The 27,954-nt window shown below is 35.0% G+C and overlaps 1 protein-coding gene across 2 annotated transcripts in view; it reads left to right on the plus strand.

Moving 5' to 3' along the window:
- The window catches only part of LOC145263210 (coatomer subunit beta-like), a 116,346-nt gene that overhangs the window by 39,693 nt on the left and 48,699 nt on the right, over nucleotides 1-27,954 (plus strand). For both annotated transcript variants that reach the window (XM_080120285.1, XM_080120286.1), the window contains 8 exons: nucleotides 1,008-1,151; nucleotides 5,136-5,281; nucleotides 9,557-9,653; nucleotides 19,264-19,318; nucleotides 21,166-21,271; nucleotides 22,834-22,954; nucleotides 23,720-23,791; nucleotides 25,798-25,953. In XM_080120285.1, coding sequence (XP_079976411.1) covers nucleotides 1,008-1,151; nucleotides 5,136-5,281; nucleotides 9,557-9,653; nucleotides 19,264-19,318; nucleotides 21,166-21,271; nucleotides 22,834-22,954; nucleotides 23,720-23,791; nucleotides 25,798-25,953 — 897 coding nt within the window. The remainder of the gene's footprint in view (nucleotides 1-1,007; nucleotides 1,152-5,135; nucleotides 5,282-9,556; nucleotides 9,654-19,263; nucleotides 19,319-21,165; nucleotides 21,272-22,833; nucleotides 22,955-23,719; nucleotides 23,792-25,797; nucleotides 25,954-27,954) is intronic.

The following is a 27,954-nucleotide window of genomic DNA, read 5'->3' on the forward strand; positions in this document are numbered from 1 at the left end:
CACTTTCCCCTCGTCTCTCTCACTTTCCCCTCGTCTCTCTCACTTTTCCCTCGTCTCTCTCACTTTCCCCTCGTCTCTCTCACTTTCCCCTCGTCTCTCTCACTTTCCCCTCGTCTCTCTCACTTTCCCCTCGTCTCTCTCACTTTCCCCTCGTCTCTCTCACTTTCCCCTCGTCTCTCTCACTTTCCCCTCGTCTCTCTCTCACTTTCCCCTCGTCTCTCTCTCACTTTCCCCTCGTCTCTCTCTCACTTTCCCCTCGTCTCTCTCTCACTTTCCCCTCGTCTCTCTCTCACTTTCCCCTCGTCTCTCTCTCACTTTCCCCTCGTCTCTCTCTCACTTTCCCCTCGTCTCTCTCTCACTTTCCCCTCGTCTCTCTCTCACTTTCCCCTCGTCTCTCTCTCACTTTCCCCTCGTCTCTCTCTCACTTTCCCCTCGTCTCTCTCTCACTTTCCCCTCGTCTCTCTCTCACTTTCCCCTCGTCTCTCTCTCACTTTCCCCTCGTCTCTCTCTCACTTTCCCCTCGTCTCTCTCTCACTTTCCCCTCGTCTCTCTCTCACTTTCCCCTCGTCTCTCTCTCACTTTCCCCTCGTCTCTCTCTCACTTTCCCCTCGTCTCTCTCTCACTTTCCCCTCGTCTCTCTCTCACTTTCCCCTCGTCTCTCTCTCACTTTCCCCTCGTCTCTCTCTCACTTTCCCCTCGTCTCTCTCTCACTTTCCCCTCGTCTCTCTCTCACTTTCCCCTCGTCTCTCTCTCACTTTCCCCTCGTCTCTCTCTCACTTTCCCCTCGTCTCTCTCTCACTTTCCCCTCGTCTCTCTCTCACTTTCCCCTCGTCTCTCTCTCACTTTCCCCTCCTCTCTCTCTCTCTACCCCCCCCTCCACTTCCCTTCTTCCGTTTTGGGCGTCTTCTGTTTTCACCTTTTCAGTTTTACATATCTGATCTTTAAATGACTCTTTCTCGCATACTTGCATGATTTTATTTCAATTTTGTTTCGTCTTCCTTATTCAGATGGTCTTAATCCTGAAGAAGGAGGTTGTTAAGACAAACAATGTGGAATATGAAGACACCGGAAAGTACCGACAGTTACTCGTACGTACTCTTCATCAGTGCAGTGTGAAATTCCCTGATGTGGCTGGCACCATCATTCCAGTGGTAAGTTTCGATCACTGAGAAGTACTCATGTATCAGTCTCTGAAAGTTTCTCTTCCCTCAATCATAGACAAACAAGTCCAGAAGCAATTTGTCATCTATTAAACATTTGTTTTGTGTGTTTATATGTCCAGCTGAAACTTCAAAAATACATAAAGCCTAACAAAATTGGTATTTTTAAAATTATATAACCTTAGAAAATATTAGAAATTTAGAATAAAGTTTCATTCTTGGGGGGGGGGGGAGTTCAAATAGTTATTTTTATCATTTAATGTTGTCAAAAATTAAACAAAATTTTTAATGTTATCTATATTTGTATTAGAATTGTTTGCAAGGACCAGTAGCATAGCGGATAAAGTGCTGAGTAAAATTCAGTTCTGTGTTGTATATTGAAGGGGTCAGCTTCCGGTATTTAGAGAAATGAAGTAATTAGGATTGAAAATAATATGATATTTATAAATATAAATAATAATATTTATTAAAGGAGAATGCTGGAATCTACGTAGTGATCCAAAGTTAAAAAGAATACATATTGCTATTTAGATGTGATTCCAGGAATGTAGGGAATTGTCCATTATATTAGAAATAACTATACAACAAGGGTAGAATGGGACAATAGAAATTAAGGAATGTCTTTGTGTTGCCATGACACCTGTTGGGAACAGATGCAATATAACAACGTGCAAAACAAGCTCCTGTTGCTCATGTTCTGACATCACAAAGAAATATGGATTCAATATATACAGTTAAGTTAGGGTTTGAAAGGAGTTACAGTTGGGGTTAGATCAAGAGAATTTGAGTTGAGTTAGCTTAACCCCTTCCAGAAGCAAAGCATAGAGAAGAAGACAAAATGTAGCAATCTAACACAGCATCAAATTCCCATCATTCTCATTGTCTTTGTAATTGTTGTAAGCATTTGTCTTTGTCGTCATTTCAACAAGGTAATGTGTTATCTGTCCCATCGTCTTGAATATTGAACCCCTTACAAAGGTGTTAACTGTATCCCCCTCATCAATAATGTATCTCCCCTGTGTGTTAAAAAGAACTGTCCATTACACATCCTGGCTGGGGCCCAGTTAAACTTCCTGTTTTCTGCAGTTTTATTTATTTGCTTCCCCACGATGCTGAGGAAAACCAGCTCCTCCCAAAAAGGGGAGCTTTGTCAGTGTCCAAATGAATAGCAATTGTCTGATATGAAGGGTTTCCCTCGCATCGATCAAACCTAATTGACTTAAAAATGTCCCGGCCCGGAAAAATGTTTTTGCTTCGATTAGTTTCGCTTTATTTATACAAGAAAAACAAACACACTCAAAAACAAGGGAATTTTTTTAAACTCAATCAAAATAAAGATAGAAACTATGTCCGTTTGCAAATCGGAAATATTACGATCTAGGAAGTATGCAAAAACTTCTCCTGGAATCTAACATGAGAAGTCCGACGGAAAAAGCCTTTTGCAGACATACACAAACGCGCGCACCCATTTTGCTTTTTATATAAGACTAGCAAGGGGTACCCGGCATTGCGTGGGTGTTTGGAAGTGTGTGTGTTGGGGGGGGGGGGATAGATCAAAACAGCCCCGTTTTAAAAAAAAAAAAACGTTGGCTGGGTGTTTGGAGGTGTAAAAGAAAAAAAAAGTTTTTGTAGGCTTGAACCCTGAAGCCTTGACGCGAAGGTGGAAACGAAATAGAAAAAGAACCCTGAGACCCAACCAGCTAATAACCCCAAGTCAATGTTCACAAGTAGGAGTTTTAACTCGAAAGGACGATGCCATCCAGCAATGCTAACCAAGCGAGTAACTTATGATAGGATTTTCAGAATGTGAGAGATTGTATATAATAAATTCCACAGCCAAACAACTTGGCTTGGGGTTATTAGCTGGTTGGATGACCGCGTCCCTTGTTGAGACGAAGTAGGTTCATTTCACAGTCGGATTTTAGCGTGGTTTGCTTGATCTGTGTTGGTTAATAGAAATTCTTGTGTGCAGGGCGTTTGCTCAGTTGGTAGAGTGCTTGCTTTGCATGCAAGAGGCTCAGGTTTCGAATCCTGAGTTCGGATGTGTCAAACTGATGAGCCCAAATGAGGGCGAAACTCAAGTCTTGGACTTCCGGTTCTTTGACTGTCATGGCTCTTGTGGGCTGCGACGCTGTTTTGCTGTGGAATTTATTATATATATAGATAGACTAGTGGGGTTGCCCGGGTGTTTGGAGCAAAAAAGAAAAAGTGGTAGTAGGCATGCGGGCTTGAACCCGCCACACGAAGGTGGAAAAGAAAGTGAACGAAAACATGACATCTTACCGCTACGAGGCCATAGGAAGTGAAAAGCCTTCAAATTTAGCGATATCAGTCAAAAAGTTGACTTGCTAGGTGAATGAGTTCACGCAGGCGCAGAAATGAACGTGTTACTGGAAGCCAATTAAGCTGTCAGCTTTCTGCCCCGTACTTGTTTCCCCAAGATGTTAGGGAAAACTAGCTCCCCGCGATGTTGAGGAAAACTAGCTCCCCACAAAAAGGGGAGCTCTGGCAGTGTCCAAATGAATAGCAATTGTCTAATATGAAGGGTTTCCCCCATATTGATCAAAGCTAATTGCTATCTGGATGTCCCTGGCAGGAAAGCCAAACGGCCTACTTCGCTTCGATGAGTTTCACTTTATTTATACAAAAAAGACGCGAAAGAACGGAATAGAAGAAATTTTTTAAAAGTCGATCAAAATAAATGTAGAGATGGCGTCGGTTTGCGAATCGTAGATATTATAATCTAGGAAGTATAAGGAAAATTCTAAAAATTTAAAAAAAAAAAACCTTGTTGAGAACCCCCCCCCCTCCTCCAAAAGCCTTTCTTGAACATAGAAAAACTCGTGCGGCCGTTTTGCCTTTTTTATATATATATATATATAGACTAGCCTGGGCACCCGGCGTTGCCCAGATGTTTGAGGTGTGTTGAGCAAAAAAAAAAAAAAAGTTGTAGGCAGGCTCGAACTGTATCGCGAAGGAGGAAAAGAACATGAAAAAAACGTGACGTCTTTGCTGTTGCGCCCATCACCAAACTGGAAATAATGTATGTTTAAATTAAAGCTAGTCAATCGAAAAGAGGGAATTACTTTTGAAAATATTGGTAAAAAAAGCGACCCCCACCCTGTAGAAAAGTGACTAAGTGAAGAAATAAATGTTTTTAGCCGATGTCATCCGAAGGGCCTCGCTTGAAAATGATACTGATTTCGTGAAAATTTGTTACTCCCTGGCGAAAGTTTTAGGCAGATATACAAACATACATACTGTTATGTTTGACGTTCATCTTCGTCGCCAACTGTTATGTTTGCAGGTTGAACCAAATAACGTATAAGGCAATACAAATGAAGACTCAACAAACAAAGGTAGATCAATAAGAAGTGTATTAGAAAAAGTATATTCACAGTATATTTATATAATGGTTGTCAGGTAAGAGAGTCTTGGCTGAAGAACATATCTGCTCTCGGCTCGGCCTTCGGTGGCTTCTGGTTAACACACACTCAGACTAACCGAGTCTTGTTATTTATGTGTAATATTATCCACATATGTAAATGAGTGGGTGCCACCACAACACATACATGTAAGCAGACAGTGAGATTTATATTATAGAAGATGGCCTTCAGGCCTTAATTAGTGTTGACTCCCAAGTGAAAAAAAAAAAAAAAAAATTACTTAGAATTTTTTCCCTGTCATGGCTGCCAGAAGGAGAGTATTCTATTTCCGTTGATTAAATAAGGGGGTTCTATTTGGTATTCTGTGCAGATAACCGAGCTCAGCAAAAGCATTCCAGAGTTCAACAAGATACATCTAAAGAAGGTCGGAGGCTATATCGGCTAAAACGTGAAAATAACACTCAAGATGAGAACCGTAATCTGAATGATACAAATTATCATCTCAAAAATTTTTTTATTTTTTCTTTGTGTTTGAATTATGTCCGTTATTTGTATTGTTTCTTTTCCTTCGTTTATTTTTCATGTGCAGTTGATGGAGTTCCTTGGGGATCAAAATGAATTGGCTGCTGCTGATGTACTGGTTTTTGTACGTGAGGCCGTACAACGATTCCATCAATTACGATCGGTTGTCATCACAAAACTGCTGGAAGTTTTTTCTACCATCAAAGCTATCAAGTAAGTGTGTTTCTTGGGGACGCGCAGTTTCCTGGGTTGGCACTGTTTCCAGAGTTTTTTTTTTTTTTTTTTTTTCACCCCAAACAACAAGGCACAGTGTCACTTTGATGTAGGCGGTTACTATCAGAGACATGTCTGCAGGGATTCTATGTAGGGAGTTGAGCAGCAAGATATCTGTTTACATTACACTTGAACTTCTGCATGTCAGTATAGTTGGGGAAGTTCCAGAATCTAGCTGTTCTAGGGAAGAAACCGTTTAGAGTAGAAGGTTTTCTTACATCTAGGGATCTCTACTGTGTAGGGGTGGGACTTGGCTTCTTGTCGAGTTTGTCAGGAATATTTATGTCGAGGTGGGGGGTGCAAGGGCTCGTAATTTGTCAGAACATCCACCATTACAATACGTGTAAGGCAACATTTCGTTAGTGGGACAGAGGTTGAAGCTTAGATCACAGTTCAGGACCTATCAATTTGGCAACTCTCTTTTGAACCCTGTCAAAGAGTGAGACTAGCAGCAGATGCACCAAATGTGTTAACCATGTTTCTTGAGTGGGTGCAATTTTTTTTTTTTTTTTTTTTTTTCTGTAATGAAGAAAAAAAAATAGTGTCAACTCAAGAAATAATGCTGAAAATTTTGCATATACATGAAACAAGTCTTTCTGTACTTGTGGATCAAAAAATTATTTCTCTTGTTACATAGTAAGGAGATGACTTATATCTGGTTCGAGGGAGATTATATCGGTTGCCAGCAGTTATCATCACAAAACTGCTGGAAATGTTTTCTACCATCAAAACTATCAATAAGTGCGGTTTTTGGGTTGGCGCCATGTTTTGTTTTTCTCCTCATGGTGCATTGCGAAATGGATGCAACGGATTACTGTGAAGTAGGAACCATACCTACAGGAGCACTCTAAGGGAGTTTTTTTTTTTTTTTTTTTTTTTTTTTTTTTTTTTTTTAGAAATTTATCTCCTTATTTTTGCCAAACATGTTTGATTTTTCTTTCTCTCACTTTTTTTGGGTTTTTTTTTTCTCTTCCTCTTTCCATGTTTTCTCTGGCCTTGTTTTGCCTCCCATTCTCTTCTCTCTACAAAACTACTCTATCTGTTTTTGGTTTACAGACTTGAAACTTGATATATAGGGATCCTGACTTTTGGAACTAGTTGCATATATATATATATATATATATATATATAAAAGTGAACCTGTCTGTCTGTCTGTGTACATTTCCCTACGCAATAACTCTGTCAATTTTTAGTCTATAGACTCGAAATTTGAAATACCGGGTACTGAGATTTGGGAAAATCGATGTGACGGGTGTCAGCCAGAAATTTGGCTGTTAAGGGGTCAAATTTCAACGATTTGACCTTTAAGAACTCTACCAAACTCCTCCGACAATTTTGGGTCTAGACACTTGAAATTTTAGATATAGGTTCCTTGAACCTGGATCTAACTTAATAAAGTGATTTGAGCCCGAAATTTTAAGGGGTCATAATACGGGTCAGTTTTAAAAAATTAACCATTTTTTTTTTTTTTTTTTTTTTTTGCTTTTTTTGCACAGTATACACCTCCAAACACCCGAGCAACGCCGGGCACCCCTGCTAGTATATATATATAACATTTTCTCTTTGTAAGGAAACATCATTTTGTTGGTCACTTTTGGCTACGAATGGAAACAAAGTTGATATAAAAAAAACATTTTCGCGAAAATTATCTTTATTTTCATCATATTTTGCTTGTGGTAAAAGTTTTGAGTATCAAAACCTATCTCTTTACAACCCCCTCCTTTTCATAACCTATCACACTTTCATCAATCACAGTCCATTTTCTGTAGGCTGTTTTTGAACCCAGTTAACGACTGGTACTTCTGCTAGTATATATATATATATATATATAATATATATATAGTAATTTATAAAATATATATGGCGATTAAGCTACACTGAATATTCCACATTTCATCCACTCTAGGACTCTTCAGGCTTATGCGCATAGGCCTGAAGAGTCCTAGAGTGGATGAAACACGGAATATTCAGTGTAGCTTAATCGCCATATATATTTTATAACTTACTAACTAGCTTTACCTACATATTGAGCACTTTTGAAGTGAATACTTCAAGTTTACGCATAAATTTATACTTTTGTATATTAATTTTATGTGAGTAAATGAAGTAGTTATATATATATATATACATATATATATGTGCATATATATATATATGTGCATATAATGGTTATATCGATTAGTTTCCTAGAAATAAATCCAATGAAACTCACATAATTATTAAAGAGTGCTCAGTGCAGGACAGAGCTGGTATAAAAAATATTGATTCTCTTTTGGTCTGATGAAGTGTTATTCTTGAATTAGGATTCCACTCAAAAGCATGTATGCACATATGTAACCAAAAATGTTTGTATAATAAATAAACATATATATATATATATATATATATATATATATATCTAGTTATATATTTTTAATTTATTTTTTAATATATATCTTTAATTGATATTATTTTTACTTTCTTTTCCCATTGTTTCCTTTTTTTTTTTCCTGTTTTCTTTTTTGATGCAACCTTATTCGCCCCCCCCCCTTTTTCTGTCTTCACGTATATATTAAAGATCGTTATGTTTTTTTGTTTTTTTTTTATTATTCTTACTGACATGTGATGTGACCTACTGATAGATTTTTTTGTGACTGTGAATCCCTGAATAATTTTCACTAGCGGGACCTGTGGAAATTCCACAGGGGACTCATTCATATGTAATATATTGATGTTGGCATTCTGTAGATGTTCAGCGTAAATGGAGACGCTCTGATATTATTGTACCTATTTACTATGCCTCCCCACGGGACAGAGTTAGACACCATGGTCGTTTTTTAACTCTGATATTATTGTAGCTCTTTTGTTAAAACTGCAAAAATATTTATCTAAGCTAGCACGAGTGCCCGGCAAAGCCTAGTCGTAAAGTATGCTTTAATATGATATTTTAATTCTTGCAGATTTCGTATATATTATAGAGTTAATGTTCTATCGATTTTTTTTTTTTTTTTTTTTTTTTTTTTTTTTTTTTTTTTTTTTCTTTTATATATTATAAAGTTGCGATTTCAAAAATTAAAACAAAATATCCATATGACTTGGATTCATTAGCTTGAATCGAACCCGAAATAACTTTAGTTCCTTCAGCTATAATTGAAACCAAAAGAAATTTTCATAAAATTATTTATAACAAGAAATGGAAGTATATAACAATTAAACAGCCGTGATGTAAGCATGACACAGAAAATAACACACGCTATCATATTAATATATAGATTACGGACTGAGCTTTTGTATAAGCAATAACACCTGAAGAGACCTAATTACTTATAACTGGCTCACCGAAACATGCTCATGAATGTGAAGCAACATTTTAATGCTTATGTAAAACAAATAATATATATATATATATATATATATATATATATATACACACACACACTAGCAGACTGCCTGGCATTACTGGTCATAAAATATGGTTAAATATGATATTTAATTTATGCAAATTTTGCATTTATTATTATAGAGCAAAATGATTATCATATTGTACCTAATTATTGGGACTGGTGGATTTTAACTTAAACTATAACAACACTATCATAAATAACAGATGAAGTTTTAAATCATTAAAGTTAAAATACAAAACTTTCAGATGTCATGCTGGTTATAATTGTGGTCATGTATAACTGAATTTGAATGCTTCCTTGTCTGGTTGGTTGAAATGACTCGCAAATATCGTAGTTAAAATTCTGCCAGGCCTCCTTGTTGTTGTAGACAGGTGGCCATTTGATTCTTTTTTCTTGACTCCATGCCTAAAGGAGGTAAAAATTTAGTTTGGAATGTCAGGGCACTGTGGTGTGACTCCTGGCCCTGCTCCTCTGTCGATTTTTACCACATCTTGCACCTGCATGTTGCTTCTGCCTCTCTCCCTCCTGGCATTGCATCTGGCCTTGGTGGATTCTTAAACCTTGCTGGTTTTTGCACAATTTCCCACAAATGCAATCGTTCGTGTATGGTTGGGCATTGTTGAAGAATCTGTCCTGGTAGGTATCTCTTTGCCTCCACCCCCTCGGATCCGGAGGCTGTATATTGAATTTATTTCTAAAATTATATTTGTAAAACAAAAATAATGTCAAAACTTTTCTGATCTGCAATGGAAATATAAAATTGCAATTTAAAATCTGCCTAACAAATTTTTAAGTTTTTATTTTAAATATTTTTTTTTCTTGATGCTTTCAGGATCTTACGAGCGGCTTTATGGATTTTAGGAGAATACTGCAGTAGTTTGCAGGAAATTGAAGATGTTATGTTTCTCGTGAAACAGTCACTTGGCGAGGTAAGTCATTGCTCTATTTTAAAATATGGAACTTTGAAAAAATTCTGCTCCAATAGATAGATATATATATGCATCTTGATCTATGAAAATCAAATACGAAGTAACTTTCATAGCTTAAACGGAAAATAACTCCAAAAGCTTTAACAGGAAGCAATTATATATTTTAGATGCAATTGTTATCGGCTATTAATAAGTGGAAATAAATTAACTTTAAATAATATTTATAAACAGAACAATTAAAACGATTCTATTGAAACAGTTAATAAAATCGAGCTAATTATTAAAATAGATTTTTTAATGTAATATGCAAATGAGGGTACTTGTTGAATGGAGATTTTTTTTTTTTTTAATAAATAGTATATATAGAAATTATTTTTTTTTTAATAAATAGTATATATAGAAATTATTTTTTTTTAATAAATAATATATATAGAAATTATTTTTTTTTTTAATAAATAGTATATATAGAAATTATTATTTTTTTTTAATAAATAGTATATATAGAAATTATTTTTTTTTTTAATAAATAGTATATATAGAAATTTTTTTTTTTTTTAATAAATAGTATATATAGAAATTATTTTTTTTTAATAAATAGTATTTATAGAAATTATTTTTTTTTTAATAAATAGTATATATAGAAATTATTTTTTTTTTTTAATAAATAGTATATATAGAAATTATTTTTTTTTTTAATAAATAGTATATATAGAAATTATTTTTTTTTTTAATAAATAGTATATATAGAAATTATTTTTTTTTTAATAAATAGTATATATAGAAATTATTTTTTTTTTAATAAATAGTATATATAGAAATTATTTTTTTTTTAATAAATAGTATATATAGAAATTATTTTTTTTAATAAATAGTATATATAGAAATTATTTTTTTTAATAAATAGTATATATAGAAATTATTTTTTTTTAATAAATAGTATATATAGAAATTATTTTTTTTTAATAAATAGTATATATAGAAATTATTTTTTTTTAATAAATAGTATATATAGAAATTATTTTTTTTTAAATAAATAGTATACATAGAAATTATTATTTTTTTTTTTTAATAAATAGTATATATAGAAATTATTTTTTTTTTAATAAATAGTATATATAGAAATTATTTTTTTTTTTAATAAATAGTATATATAGAAATTATTTTTTTTTTTTTAATAAATAGTATATATAGAAATTATTTTTTTTTTTTTTTTAATAAATAGTATATATAGAAATTATTTTTTTTTTTTAATAAATAGTATATATAGAAATTATTCTGGAATGTAATTTTTTTTTTTTTAATAAATAGTATATATAGAAATTATTTATTTTTTTTTTAATAAATAGTATATATAGAAATTATTTTTTTTTTTTAATAAATAGTATATATAGAAATTATTCTGGAATGTAATTTTTTAAATGTCTGTTTTCAGTATGAAAATTAATATGAAATACTGTACCTTTTTTGTACATAATTATTTGTGAACAAACAAATAGACAAGAATACGACTTTGTTATAAGACAAGATTCAAGCAAGGACAGCCCCGTTTTATAATTGTATAGAAATAAAAAGATTGAGGGGATCGAGGGAGTCATAGAAAATCATGCAGACCCACACACACACACATATATATATATATATATATATATATATATAAATAAAAAGGAACAAACCGTATTGTGTGTTCATCAATGTTTCTTTCCAGTGAGAATATTAACTGCGTCCATATCTGTTAAAATTACATTAACGACTATATAACGTCACTAAAATTTCCCTCTCTTCACCAGCGCCAGCCCTTCCCCCTCCTTTTTGAATTTCCAATGTCTTTTTCCGTTTTTCTGAAATAGAACTGCATCACACTGTGCACGTGAAACATTTTCAAATATTTTGTACTGGTATTTTTTTGTTTCTTAATCTCATTCATCCAGAGGAAGTCTCGAAATAAAGACAAAACGTTGATGAACACATAATACGGTTTGTTCCTTTTTATTTCTCTATTTTGTCGGAATACTATTTGCATTATTTTCATCATATATTAGCGATATTGATTAGCGAGGGAAGGGAAGCTTTGCCTCGGGGCATAAAATACGCTTACAAATATTTTAATTTGTCCAGGTTTCGTATATATTATTAGTCGTGATTTCAAAAGTAAGAATTAAAAGTATCGGGGGTGCCATCAGCTAGAATTGAAACTGAAATCAAAACTGTAGCATTCAAAGCTGGTGATGTTACTGCTGTACCAACGTGACACGTGTATGGACTGATTAAAAAATAAACTAAGATGAATGTACAAAATGTATAACGATTTTTTTTTTTTTTTTAATTTTGATTCATTTTTGACCCTTAAAAACTATTTCAACTAGCTAAAGACCCATAGCTTAAAAACTATTTGACCCTTAAAAACTATTTTAACTAGCTAAAAACCCATTAAAGAATGGTCCACAAAAAATTCAATCATTTTAGGCCTCTAGCTCTACTCTGCCATTTAATTTTGGAAGAAATAGTTTGAAAACATGGAGACCCAAACATATAGCCTTTTTATATATATATATATATATATATTATATTTGTAGTCATCGACATACAGTCCTGTTTCGTTGTATCACAACTCATCAGTGCGGCTAGACTAGTAGCATCTCTCTCTCAAGCCAAGGATTGAATCTAGAACCGTCGTGTTGACAGTCGGCAGTTCTCCCACTCGACCATGGAATCGACGCCCGTAAATAACTCGTCGGAATGTCTATTTAAATATATATATATATTCTGGACCATGCAGTAGCTTCTGGTGGGGCCTCTCGATGCCATACTAGTGGGTAATTGTTACGGCTTTACCTTATCATTAGCTACAAATAAAAAATTTTAAAAATTCTTTGTTTCTTTTTCTCTCTTAGTTTCCCCTCTCTGTCCTGCTCTAAGTAAATCTGACGACCTAGTCCACAAATTCAAAAATTTCATCATGACAAGTTTCAAGAAAAAATACACAATTAAACCCGGTTCTCCAACTTCCAACGTAGACCCCTACTACCATGTCTCCTTCTCCAACATCAGGGGTCTACGTTCTAACCTTCCAGAGGTTGAAACCCAATTACAGGAGACTAAACCAGACCTTTTATTTTTAAGTGAAACTGGCATTGGACAGGCTATTTCCCTAGAAGAGTTTGCAATTAAAGGATACTCTAACTTAACTTCTAAATCTGACCCCCAAGATCGCCATGGGCATGGAATATGTGCCTATATTAAAGATAGCTTTCCATGTGGTAGGGACATCTCCAGGGAAGATCCTAACTTACAATATATGTGCTTCCGGGTTGCTTTAGCTCACACTACTGCATTTATATTTACTCTCTATCGCCCCCACAACAGCGGAGTTACTATCTTTCAAAGCATATCTGAGAAAATTGACCAAGTCCTTTCTACTTATCCTTCAGCTAACATTCACGTATGTGGAGACTTCAATGTTCACAACGTCGAATGGTTGACCCACTCAAACAAGACCGATGATGAGGGGAGGTTTTGTCATGATTTCTCCATTGCCTATGACCTCACTCAGATTGTTCAGGAACCCACCCGTGTGCCCGACAATGACGGCCAGTATGCGAGCCTACTAGACCTTTTTCTCACAACTTGCCCTGAACTATGTTCAGTTTCTGTTCTGTCGCCTCTTGGATCTTCCAACCACTCTGTTGTATCAATTAAGATAAAAATGAGATGTAATATGTCCCCAGACGAACCTCTCCATCGTACAGTATATCGATACACTAAGGCTGACTGGGATAGCTTCCGTACATTTATATCTGATCTACCTCTGCATTCCATGTTTAAAAAGGATGTGTCCTCTATAGTATTAGACCTGACGGAATGGTTAATTGTAGGTATTGACCATTTCATACCCTCGAAAAAGTTTCAGCAAAAACCTAACAGCCAGCCATGGTTCTCTCTAGAATGTGCTGCTGCCATTGCGCACAGAAATCACTTTTTCCACTGCTTCCAACGTAATAGATGTATGGAAACTAAAGCTGCTTTCAGGACTGCCAGCAACCATTGTAAGAAAGTAATAAAGAATGCTAGAGAGTTGTATGCTCAATCTGTTAAGTCCAAAGTAGCTGAGCAGTGGCTTGGTTCCCACCAGTTTTGGCAAATAGCAAACAGAAAACAGAATCCTGAACAGAAGCGTGTGCTCCATCCCAACTATTATCAATGGTCCTGAGGTAATCTCGTCAGCATCAAAGCCAAACTCTTTGTCAAGAACTTTGCAGCTAATTCTACCCTTTGCGACCAAGGCCGCCAACCCCCAATATTTCCTCCTGTATCAGAAAACACGCTATGTGATATATGTATATCTGTACGTGATGTTGCCAAGCTAATCAAAAACCTTGATTCCAGTAAAGCAACTGGCCCTGACGGTATTCCAATTATAGTACTCAAAAAAACTTCAACCAGAACTAGCGCCCATACTTACAAAACTGTTTAAACGTTGTCTTAAGGAGAATAGTTTCCCATCTCCCTGGAAAATTTCATCAGTATGCCCTGTATTTAAGAATTCAGGTGATCGCTCATCCCCCTCTCAGTACAGGCCAATAAGTCTCCTGTGCGTCATGAGTAAGTTGTTGGAATCTGTGTTAAATACAGAAGTAATCAACCATCTCAATATGGTTTCCGTTCTGCCAGATCTACAGCAGATGTGCTTACAGTTATATCTCATAGGATTAGCAAATCTCTCGACGGTGGCAATCTTTCTAGGGCAATTGCTCTTGACATATCTGAGGTCTTCTCAATTATTAAATCATTTCTTTCTGATAGGTTCTTAAGAGTAGTAGTTGAAGGGCAAAAATCAGAAGCTCACAGTATTAATGCCGGTGTCCCTCAGGGGTCCATCCTGGGCCCAACTCTTTTCCTGATCTACATTAATGATCTTCCAAATCACATCTTTACATCATTTGTAGACATTTATGCTGATGACACTACCATTTATGGTAGCATATCTAAGACTGTAAACGACCAAGTTCTCTCCAATTCTCTCTCCTCTGATCTTGAGCACGTAGTACAATGGGGAAAGGAGTGACTGGTTACTTTTAATGCATCTAAAACCAAGCTTCTCTCTTTACATCATCAACATTCTGATCCACATCTGCCATCAATTGAAATGAATGGCTCTCGTCTTCAGGAGGCCTCAAGTTTTGACAAGCTTCTGGGTTTGACCTTTACTCCTGATCTTAAATGGAACATGTACATCAAATCTGTTCCAAGGCCGCTGGAAAAATGGTGGGATCTTTCTATCGATCCGGTAAATATCTCACTGCTGATGCTATTCTCTATCTATATAACAGCCAGATACGTCCAAGGATGGAATATTGTTGCCACATCTGGGCAGGAGCTGCTAGAAAGGACTTGTCCTGCCTTGATAGAGTTCAAAATAGACTTCGTAGCCTCGTAGGAGATGCCCTTTTCTCCTCCTTGCAACCTCTATCTCACAGAAGAGATGTTGCGAGTTTGTCTCTGATGTATCGTTATTTTCATGGAAGGTGTTCAACTGAGCTTCAATCTATGGCCCCCCCCCTCGCCAAACTTTCACAAGAAACACTCGTCTAGCTGTACACACTATCAATAATTCCCCCCACTCTTTATATGTGCCTAAACCTAAACGTAGATTCCATGAACAAAGCTTCTTTCTTAGAACTGCACGCCTGTGGAATTGTCTTCCGTTTTCCTGCTTTCCGGCTGACTACAATATGGTTGTGTTCAAGTCTAACGTAAATAAGTTCTTGAGCCGTTCTATATAGGTTATCAAATTTACCAAATTTTCATTACTAATGATTACTATATTGTCCAATGTCTACTGTACACTCTTTAACCCTTATCCTTGAGTGGCCTCTTGGCCTTGATAAGTGGTGATGCCTATGTAAAAAAAAAAATAAAGTATATATATATACTAGCAGGAGTACCCGTCGTTAACTGGGTTCAAAAACAGCCTACAGAAAATGGACTGTGATTGATGAAAGTATGATAGGTTATGAAAAGGAGGGGGTTGTAAAGAGATAGGTTTTGATACTCAAAAATTTTATCCTAAGCAAAATATGATGAAAGTAAAGATAATTGTCGCGAAAATATATTTTTTTATATCAACTTTGTTTCCATTTGTAGCCAAGAGTGACCAACAAAATGATGTTTCCTTACAAAGAGAAAATGTTATATATATAATAATATAAATATACAAGAAATAAATGTTACCATAGTCAATAAGTTACTTTTATGGTAGAAAACTTCATTGGTTTGTATTATTAACTAGTTTGTAAAAAAAATTTTTTTTTTTAATTCACAAACCGGTTTAAAAAAAAAATCAAAATGGCAGTGACTTTGAAATGGAGAGCCCCGTTTTCAATTTGAAGGAGGGGCACCTGAGCATTCTGTGTTAACAATTTAAGAGATTTCCGTCTACATAAGGAATATTTATAAACATATTTTAATGTTTTCCGTTATTTTGTGCTTGAGGAATATTCGATTATGGCATGTGTAGTTTATATAAAAATTCATTTAAGTAGTTATCGCCTCAAATTTCGTTTTAATTTCGGTTCGCTGAAATTATTTCAAGTAAAGAGCATTAAAAACTATTTCAAAACAAAAAAAAACATGAACTAAACTTTATTGACTATGGTAACCTTTATTTCTTGTATATTTATTTTTCCAGGTAGTCGTTTGTTGGCTTTTCTGCTAAACACTCTTACTAAATAATATCGACGAAATATCGAAAAACAAAGAAACAAAAACAGTTTTGAAAAATAATGAAGCTTTACTTACTTTAGTAAAATAATCCGAAACAGCAAAATTCGATATTGAAAAAGTAAATACGTAATTACTTTAGTTTTTAAAGTAAAGAATCGATATGAATAAGAAGAAAATGGCGCTCTTTTCAAGCAGAACAGCTTCGTTTCAGTTTAACTGTATTGAACGGTGTAGTATTGTGCCGTCAGATTCAGGGTTGTACTATTGTAATGTAAAGAACACGCAGAAAGGGTTGTAATCAACTGAATTCCTTCTAGTACACTGACAAAAAAAAGCTTAAACCGAAATAAAAATAAAAAGGTTATGTAAATGTTTTTAAAAAAGACACGTAATCACGTGAGCAGGATTTTTTCCTTCTTTGGACACAATAACAAGTAATGTCTTATTTTTTATCTATCTATTTTCAAAAGAGTGCCACGTGCAAGTGGAGAAGGAAAAAAAGTTATGCAAAATTTGTGTCGAGAATTATCTAAAGTTCCGACTTTTTCTTTTTGCTTTCACTTTAATAAGAACGTGAATTTATTCGACACAATATGATTCAACTCAAAAAAATAAATAAAAGCTAACGTGAATTAAGATTGAAGTTAAGGTGTTATTGTGGACCCTCATCCCTTTTAAAAAAACCTTGTTAAACTTTGTGACATATTTACATTCTATGGAGGTCAAGCGCGAACGAACACCCAATAATTTTATTATACCATATTTCTTCAAACTGAGACAATTATCAAAGTATACTTACGCAAATAGGTATGAAAAGTCTTTGTTAAAGTTTGTGCCATATTTCCATGGAGTACAGGCGCAAACGCAGACCCCACAATTTTATTATACCATCCCTATTTAAATTAAAACGTACTTATCAAAGTATTATGTACATCTATATCAAAAACCCTTGTAAACGTTTTTTTTTTTTTTTTCATTTTTTATTTCCATTCTTTGTGGGCCAGGCACGAACGCAGACCCCACAATTTTTATGAACCACCGTTCTGCCAGATCAAACATACCCATTCCTGATCCTCGATACATCTATCATATGTAATCAGTTTTTTAAAATAGTCAACCATATAGGAGCCTATTCATGACCACACACACACACACACATGTTCAGCTTTATATTATATTATATATATATATATATATATATATATATATATATATATATATATATACACACACACACAGTGCCACACAAAAGTATTGGATTCATTACATTTTCTTCGTAACTTTAATTAGGTTTCAAGATTTTACCTAAAATTTGGTCAGTATATTCCTATTACTATTCTAAATTATATTTGGAGTAGTAATTACAAAATCAATGTTTAGAAAGTTTATATTTAAGGAAAAACATGTATTAACAAATGCAAAAGTATTGGATACACTTCTAAAAAAATTCTTTTTCTGAAATAATTTTAAATGACTTTTGCTTAGTGTGTTGCAATAATGCAAACGAGTTATCACTGATCAATCAGAGAGCTTTATATTAAAATAATTTTATAAAATTCTTCCAGTTTGGGCTCACTCCTTCAAAGTCAACCAGTTCATTTATAAAATTGCTTAAAACTAAAGAGTTGTCAGTAGACATTCGTCAAAAAATCATTGATAAGCACAAAGGAGGAAAAGGGTATCGAATAATATCAAGGGAACTTAATCTACCACTTAGTAGAGTTGGAAACTTTATTAGAAAGTTTAAAAACCCTGGTGAAGCTGTTGAAAGTCTTCTAACATCTGGTCGGCCAAAGAAATTAAACGAAAAAAAAATCAAGGTGTGTTGGCAGAAAGGTAAAAAGAAACCCTTTTCTTACTCGTGATGAAATTCAATCCGACTTAAGAGAAGCTGAGATTAATGTGAGCAAGGATACAATCACTAGAGTTCTAAATCGTGCAGATTTTGTATCAAGGTCCCCAAGAAAAGTTCCATTATTGAAGCTTAAACATGTTAGATCACGTTTGAATTATGTTAAAACATATGAGGAACAACCCCAAGAATTTTGGAACAAGGTAATCTGGTCAGACGAAACGAAAATCAAAATCTTTGGAAGAAACACAGCAACACATGTATGGTGTAAAAATGGCACCACCTATAACAAAAAGAATACCGTTCCTACAGTAAAGTTTGGCGGTGGTTCGATTATAGTATGGGGGTGTTTTTCATCCAAAGGTACTGGTGAACTAGAAATCCTCAATATACAGGGAGATTTTGGAGAAAAATCTCCAGAAATCTGCTGATTTGTTGGGACATAATAGCAATTTCGTGTTTCAGCAGGACAATGATCCCAAGCATACTACCAAACTAACCAAAGAATGGTTTAGAAATAACGGAATTGACGTTCTTATTTTGCCCAGTCAGTCTCCAGACCTCAACCCAATTGAAAATTTTTGGAAAATATTGAAGATCAATGTTCACAAGAGGAACCCACAAAATATTCAACAACTAGAACAGTTCTGCAAAGAAGAATGGCGCAAAATACCTGCATATCTTTGCAAAAAACATGTGTGCAACTATAGAAAGCGATGTAAAGCTGTTGAACGTAATAAAGGCTATGCAACCAAATATTAAATCAATGTATCCAATACTTTTGCGTTAGTTGATTTATATTTTTCCTTTAATATAAACTTTCTAAACTATAATTTTGTAATTACTATCCCAAATATTAGTTAGAATAGTAATAGGAATATACTGACCAAATTTTAGGTTAAATCTTGAAACATAATTAAAGTTATGAAGAAAAATGTAATTTATCCAATACTTTTGCGTGGCACTGTGTGTGTGTGTGCGTATATATATGTTTTGGTTCTTTGAGTTTTAATCTGATCTGTGTGTTTGCCCTTTCAGATTCCAATTGTAGACGATGAAATCAGGAAAGCTGCTGGGGAAAAGAAAGATGACGGTGAGTTTCTCATGAAACATTTACGTCTAATCATCACGTGTAAATAGGTTGGAATCTGCAATTTGATTAGAAGTATAAACTTGCTGTCCTGATCCTCAATGCAATTTTTACCCTGGCCCTCCTTTTTAGTCTTTGATATTAGGGAGTATCGTAATCTTCGTTTGGAGAAGAACAAAATCTAATTCCCTTTAAAAGGAAGTTGGCAAACTTGATCTTGTGTAGTAATCTATCCTGGCTTATACGTATTTTAATTGTAAACGAAAGAAGCTTAGTCTGAGTATGACACTAATTGGTGTCATGAATGCATGCAGCAAGGTGCATATTGCGGGGAGAGGGGTGTTTGACTGGACGGGATAGAGGAAGAGAGGGCAGAAGAGGGGGTGTTGATGTCTGAAAATGTCTATGGGATTTTGTCAGAAAGAGAAAAAAAAAACAAATAATAATTGTTTTTATCTCATTGTCGTTATATATCTATTAACATTAAAGATTATTTTTAAAACCTCTGTTGAGAGGTATGAAGAGATCCAGAGACCCTTAGCTGATTAAAGCTGACAACTTAGAATGGGGGTCAAGGGTAGGGGTCGCCGCCAAGCATTGTTCGACTTGAAATGACTAATCACTCCTAATTTGATAAGTGAAGGCCTCAGTGCAAAGGAGGGTTGAGGTTTGGGAGGGATAGGTTCAAAAGAAAGAAAAGAAAAAGAGAGTACAAATTAATAGGATAAAAGAGAGAGAGGTGCTGAGTGGACAAGACGAAGGGTAAGCTCCAAGAGGAAGAAAGAAAGGGTGTTTGTAACCAATCTCTGAAGGAGAGGTGGGGAAAAGGGGTTGGATTTAGAAAAAGGAATTCTAAAAAGAGAAGAGTCGTAGCCAGCAAACCGAACGGCTGGGCTGGTCAAACGCTCCCGATTTGGAAGTCCTCAGGGCCTGATATTATGATGTTAACTAGCCTGTGTTAATGGGAAATCTGTGACTTTACTGGTCTGGTCTTACATCGTTTCACTGCTATAGTCAGTCATCTCAATTTAGACAGTAGCTGTTATGAAGTAATGAAATTAATAAATAGTTTGTTAATGTTATAAACCTGAGTTCTGTTTGATTGTTGTGAGGACTCTTCATTTTGCAGCAAGCCGCAAGAACCAGTAGAGTGATTGATGTACCCAAAGACTACCTACACAGGGTAGGAGACGACTCGATTGAGAGGCAAAGTGCCCCACCATGAAAACACGGTGGGTAAGGACGATCAACAGGCCAACTTGTAACGGGAAAATGTACGATCGAAAGAACACCTGCTACATCGGGTGGAATCCGACAAGGTTAAGGACACCCGGTGTGGAATGGTGTGGGTATCGGGAGCGTTATATAGTAGCATCAAGTGTTAATATCTATTTACAACTCAATTCCGTACAGACTGGAGGTTGTCTTATTCTTAATTTTCTGCCGTTGCCTTATGGCCCTACCAACAAGTCGCTGGCTCCCAAATGTGTGCCGTGACTAGTAGTTTTAAAAAAAAATTTTTTACATCAGAAAAACACGTTTTTATGACAGCGCATTGAAGGTCGCCATCTTTGAATTTTTTGGACATGCCACAGGGAGATAACTTGGTTTAAATATTAGCTTTTCTTCCTAAAAATCAAAACATGACTATCCTTTGCTCAGTATCATAACAAATTGTTTTTCCGCTGTAAAAAAAAAAAAAAAATAGTACTTGAGGAAATTAAGTGAAATTATTTTTTCATGAACTTCATTCCATAACAGATAGGTACAATATAACCTTTTTTCATTTTTTTAATGTCGTGATTAAACTACAAGTACTGAAAATTCTTGTCTTTCTTTTTGTCTTTCAGATGTTCAAACTCCTGCTGGCGCCAACCAAAAGTTGGTAACGGCTGACGGCACTTATGCTTCCCAGAGTGCATTTAGCACCATCACACAGACCAAAAAAGAAGAAAGGTAAGTCACAGTCTTATTTAATAATTGTATTCATCCGTGTCACGTGTCCTTCACTAAGCTTGATGATTTTAAATCAGTGACTGGGAGAGCTCTAGCCACTTATTGTACTTATCAAGGCCCAGAGGCCACTCAAGGATAAGGGTTAAGGCTCAACAAGAATTGGTTTACATTGGATTTGAAGGTTACTATGTTGTATTCAATCCAGTGTTCCTCAAGCGGGCAGTTCTAAGAAAGAAACTTTGCTCATGGAATCTGTTTAGATTAAGGCACAGTTAGGAAGAAATCGTATATAGTGGTTGTAACTAGTAGATTTTTTTTTTTTTTGTGTGAGAGTTTGGCAGTGGGAGACCATAGATTGCAGTTCAGTTGAGTACTTGCCATGAAAATAACGATAGAGCAGAGACAGGCTCACAATGTCTCTTTTGTGGGAAAGAGGTTGCAAGGAAGAGAAAAGGGCATCACCTACTAGGTTTCGAAGCTGGTTTGGAACTCTAATAAGGCTGGATAGGGTGCGCCAAGCAGATGTGACAACAGTACTCCATTTTAGTACGTACTCTGCTCTTATACAAATAGATTTATTTTTTAAAAAAAACATCAATCTCTCAGGGGAAATTTCCCTATTTTTAACTTTAAAAATTCAGACTGCCGACAGTAAAATGTCTCGGTTGCACAATTATCTGTTATAGGGATAGCTTTTATCTTTTATTTTATGTTAATCTTTTTCACAAGGGTAGGGAGCTTTTTTTTCTTCTTACCAAGGGACGTAAGTCTGGCCTAGAAAACAATTTCTAGTTCGTCTTCATTATTGTAGTGAAATCTGAAAAATCGAAATATTGAATTTCGGGTGAAACCAATGGTTTCTACTGAATTGTCATGTTGCTGTAATGAACATATCCTAAAATTATGGAAAACAATAAAGTAGAAAATTAGTTATTAATGAAAAAGTTTTCGAAGACAGTAAGTTTTACCAAAAAAAACAAAACGTTCAAATCATAAAAAGGGAGGTAATCTTTTCTGAAAACTGAAAATCTTTGGCCAATTTAACAAAACTTAATTTTAGCTAATTATCTTCTTCGAAAACTGTTTTCATTCATAATTGATTTTCTGTCGTATCGTTTTTCATAATTTTTAGATGTGTTCATTTCTGTGACATGACAATTAAGTAGATATTGATTTCACTTTAAATTCGATGTTTCAATTTTTGGATTTTACTAAAATAACAAAAAAAAACAATTTTTTTCCCCTCTGATCCCGACAAGATGTCATCCTGACTATAACAATTGGCCTTTTGGCTGAGAACAAAGTTTAGTGTCTGTCTTGATACTACACTTCATTCATTGAAGGAGAAATCCTTCTGAAGTGAGGCAATTTTTGTTCCTGTTTATGGAGCTGGATTTTCCCCAGATTAAAAACCAACCTTATATCTAACTGCTCTCGGAGGAAGAAACAAGTAAATAGGAACAATCAAGATGAGAACAGTTGTCCAAATAATTCGATTTAGCCTCCCCCCAAATTTTTGAACTAAAATCCTTCAATATAACTTTGCTCTTTTCTTCGCTCAGACCTCCGCTTCGTCAGTATCTGATGAATGGTGATTTCTTCGCTGGTGCCGCACTCGCCACAGACCTTACCAAATTGGCGCTAAGATACATGCGACTTACAGATGATGTCAAAAAACAAAACGTAAGTTTTTAATTTTTTTTTTCTCGTGTTTATTTGAAATTGGACTTCGGAGGAATTGAACGTGGACATAAATTCCTTACTGGTTATAGTCAGCTAATGTACTTCCTAACTTCCGGTGTGTCTGCTACTGGAAGCAGTGACGAGTCAAATCCGTTCCTTCACTTTTATTGTTCTTCATAAACTAAATAGGTCATTACTTAAAACGATTTTTGAACGTGTTTTCAATATTTAAAGAAATATGCATAATTTCAATAATTCTTAATTAAAATTTTTAAACATGTTTTCAATAATTCTTACAAAAAAAAAAGGTACTTGTACAGTTTAATCAAGACATTAAAAAATGAAAATATCGAAAAAAGTTTAAATTCTATGTATCCGTTATGGAATGAAGTTCTCCTGAAAAAGATTTCACTTAATTGCGTCAAGTAGTTTTTGTTTTACATCGAGAAAAAAAAAAAAAACAGTTTATGATACCGAGCAAACTCCAAACAAAAATTATATATATATATATATATATATATATATATATATATATATATATATATATATATATAGCAAAAATGCTAATTGATAAAAACCTGAAGAGTGCTCAATACTATTAATTTTCAAGGTTATAGGTAGTTAGGTAGTGTAAAAAATGTTAAAATGTTTTTAGATTTTATTTTGATCGTTTAAAGTAATCCTCTGCTTTTTGTCAAAAAAATGTAGCAAACAAAATGCATAAAATTGATTAATTTGTTTTTTTTTTTTTTGTTTTTTTTATAGAAATTTGTTGCTGAATCCATGTTGATAATGTCTACAATCATCCATCTTGGAAAGTCTGGTCTTCCAAGCAAGGTAAGTTTCTTTTTTAGGCAGTTGGGAAACTTGAAGAGCATATTTGTGACACCACATGTTCCCCTGCTCAGCAACGTCATTGACCCCCAACGTTGTGCCGTAGATTTTTCTTTCATCTCTTCTCATTCTGATTTTGGTTATATCGTTGTCTTTTATGCCTTGGTGACCATCAACGGAGTGTACAGGGGTTCACAAGTATGAAAATAAAACACGACTCCCAAAGACAACACGCGCATTGATGCTTTCTGTGTGCGTGTGTGACACATCGACCTTCTACACATGAAGTCCACATCTGCATCTTTATCAGTTAGAGAAACAAAACAAAAAGTTTTACTGCACTTGCATTGTTTTTTGGTCATTCGGTGCTAATCTTGGTGTCCACATAATCCACGAATACGTTATGATCATCTGCATCATCGTCATCAGATTCTTCACCAAGAATCGCACTTGCCTGTGAAAATCAGGTTTTCTTCGATGCCATGACAAAGAACTTTTTGTTCATCTAAAAACACCACAAAGATAAGAGGCACATGCAGGGACTACAGATGTGATCAGAATCTCCACATCAACCAGTTTTTTGTCTTCATTGTTGTCGTCTTTCCGTCTAAATAGACGATGCAGCATTGCGCCTGAAGGTTGTCATGACTGGTGGCAACCGTTTCCATGACTAAGCAGACCGATGTGAGAGCGGCAGATTCTGTTGCACTTCCTGCAGGGATACCCTCCGTCATGCTCTGTCGATGCTGATGCTGTCCTTTTGTGCCTGCCCCTCTTCTCCTCCCACTGTTCATCTCTTCTGTTCTCGCTCAGCCGGGCACATTTCTTGACTTCGACCCTCCAGGAGTCACGGTCTGCAGCATATAATTCAAGGTCAACAGGGTTGATGTTGCCCGATTTTAAGTCCCTTTTGCAGACATCCTTAAATCTGAGGAGTGGTCTACCGGTTGGTCTCCTTGCAGCTAAGAGGTCTCTATACAGGATGTCTTTGGGGATTCCACGAACGACATGCCCTAGCCAGTTCAGACGTCTCTGGAAGAGGAGGGCAAACATGCTTGGAAGATTTGCGTCGTCTCCATAAACATTGGATTTTATCCGATTTGTCAGATGTGTTCTGTACCTCCAGTCCGCACTCGATGCACGGAAGAATGTGGGAAACACAGTGGTATGCATAACTCATTTTACCTATATACGGCACTTGGTACTGTAAGTTTCTTCATTTCCAAATGTCGTTAAATCAGTTTTTTCCTATATTTGCATTTTTGTATAATTCGGGTCCATCTCCTCTTATGAGAAGCATTTAGCTTCAAAATGCTGTGGCCTAAAGAGGTTTTTTTTTTTTTTTTTCTTAAATTTTCCCTTAACTTTTCGTTATAATATCGATGATAGTTATATAGAACTAATGTTCTTACCACTGAGCTACATCTCCAGATGACAATAAATCTGCTTTTTTTTTTTTTTTTTTTTAAGAAAAGATTTGAGATTTTTTATTTACCTTGGGTGGTGTAACGTAAAATAATCCCCTGTAAATTTTTTTCTTTTTTATCTATAACAGAGAAAGACTATTTTTAAGATTGCTTAATTGTCATATATATTTTTATAACTTACTACTTAGCTCTACCTATGTATTGAGCACTGTTGAAGTAAATACTTTATGCATAAAATTACTTTTGTATATTAATTTGTGATTAAATGAAATGGTCATATATACACACACACACACACACACACACAGGGTGAGTCACAGGAAACGGGTGTTTTTAAACACTCCTTACTTTCTTTGAGTAAGGGATAAGGAGTGAAGAAGGTAGTCTTTAAACCTGCTTTGGCTGTCATTTAGTTTATTTATTGAAAACATCCGTTTCTCCTGAATAATCCTGTATATGTAGGCATCCATATACAGTACTGTTTCGTTGTATCACAACTCCTCAGTGTGGCTAGAGAGCAATTTTAGTTTTTCTCTAGGAATCAATTTTTCTTGCTGATAAAATGTTTTCCTTTTCATCCAGCACATCACAGACGATGACGTCGACCGCATTGCTATCTGCTTGCGCGTTCTTGCTGACAAAGCTCCTCTCATGAATGACATCTTTAACACTCAGTGCCGAGAGTCTTTATCTGTGATGTTGGCCGCCAAAGTCGAAGAAGAGAAAGCGCAGATGAAGGTAAATATGCACTTGTCACTAACTCCTTCGGAATTACGAGGCAAAAATGGTCTTCAGATTTTTGTAACCTCTGAAAAATCCCCAGATGGGTCTTTTCGCACTTGTAGTGATAGTAGTTGATAAATCCAAATTATAAAATATCAACAAACATTAAAAAGAAATATACGCTTTTTTTATTTATAAATAATTGACAAAATGCTTAAAATGCGAGCGACTATTGTCTTGTGGATCTTCAATACTTGCAGACTACTCTAGAATAAGAGGTAATGAGTGTTAAGTAGAAGGTAAGATAATCTTGGATGAATGGAGAATTAGTGAACGAGAAATTAATAACGGAATTAGGATTCACATTTGGATTGGTGGGATTGTCCAGATTACCGTTCTTATCTGGAATATTATTTCACATTAATTTGGCTGATGCAATCTCGGACCTTCTCAGTTATATGTTGCTGTGCTGTGGTCATCTTTTTGTTGAACTCTGGGAATCTGCACAGAATTTAAAACAGGATCCACTATTTATTCCATGTAGATAGCATACTCATTCCGTCAGCTATGACCAAGTAGAAGTCCCGAGTTTTTCCCGGGGGGGGGGGGGGGATTGGACTTGACTCCTATCCCTCATGGTCCTGGATATCACCTAAAACTATATCCGATGGTGAGGCCCCAGCTTGCGGGCCTTGGGGAGTCTGGAGCCACTCTTTAATTGCCATTGCTCCCACGTCCACTCTGACCCGGAGTGGTAGTACCTGTTAGGGTCCCAACTATGGGTTAAATAGAATCCGACTTAAAAAACCAAATATACTCCATTAAAAATCGTTCCTCAAAATAACTAGATTCGGCATTAAATAACCTGAAAAAGGTTGATATGGAAAGGTAAAACAACCAACCACCCTATCCCTCATGGATTAAATAAAAGTGTCTCATTCGTGTAGATTCCCAAGTTTGGCAGAAAGATTCTATCTTACATTAACTAAAACATTCTGAAACTAACACTCAAGATGAGAACAGTAATCTGGAGAATCCAAATATGAAAAGATCGGTCCTCATCTAAAAATTCATAAACCTAATATATGGGATTTACATATTTTCCTTTTTATTTGTTGTCAACACTTATCATTGTTGCATCCGTGTATTTCGATGTGTGTATGGGTTGCATGCTTTGGATTTTCTTTGTTCTGTGTCTTCTAAACATGTACTTATTTGATAGTTTTTATTCTTTACCTGATCAGGTTGTCAGAAGATACTGGCTTCTTGACTTATAATGCACTGAATATTGATATTATTGGTTTTGGTTTTCCTTTGCAAAACTCAATCATGTTCTACAAAATCAACAATCTTCCTCTACAAATAAGCCAAATATGGTGAGTAAATATTTGAAACGTGAAACAAGGCATGAAGTCACTTGATGTAAGGAGCTAAAAAAAAAAAAATGACTTCAAGGTCAAAAATCAGCCACAATAGCACAATTGTCACCATGCCTTGTTGGTGAGGATGAAAAGAAAAAACAAAGCTGATAGTTGTTTTGCATTAAAAAATAGACGAGCAATGTTTATGAAAAAAAAAAGTCCCTCATCATTTTTTTACTGGAAAACTTCCATAGTCATCTACAGGAATTTCTTGGAAATTCTATGTATTGGAATACATTATTACTATGTTTATTAGATTTAACTTTTATTAAATTTCTATTTAAAAAGAACTATTGTGCTATTTGTTGTAATTTTGCAGGGAATTAATCAAGACAGTGTTATGATTAACAAAAGTGTATTAACAAAAGTATATTACAGAAGTTTACATCATGGTTCTGAGGCCATAACTGCAATGAATCGCTACATCAATATTTAAATGTAATTATACATTTTGTCTCTTAGAAGTTGATTATTTCTGAAAAGGATAGATTAGCTAGCCATGTAAGGTTATTTAAAAGATAAAATTAAGTATTTTAAGAATATTTACTCATAATATTCCAAAACATGTAATATTCTGACAAGTGGATTAAGATGT

The sequence above is a fragment of the Euprymna scolopes genome, chromosome 38 (genome assembly GCF_053919585.1).
Source record: "Euprymna scolopes isolate OS-2025 chromosome 38, ASM5391958v1, whole genome shotgun sequence".
Lineage (NCBI taxonomy): Eukaryota > Metazoa > Mollusca > Cephalopoda > Sepiida > Sepiolidae > Euprymna > Euprymna scolopes.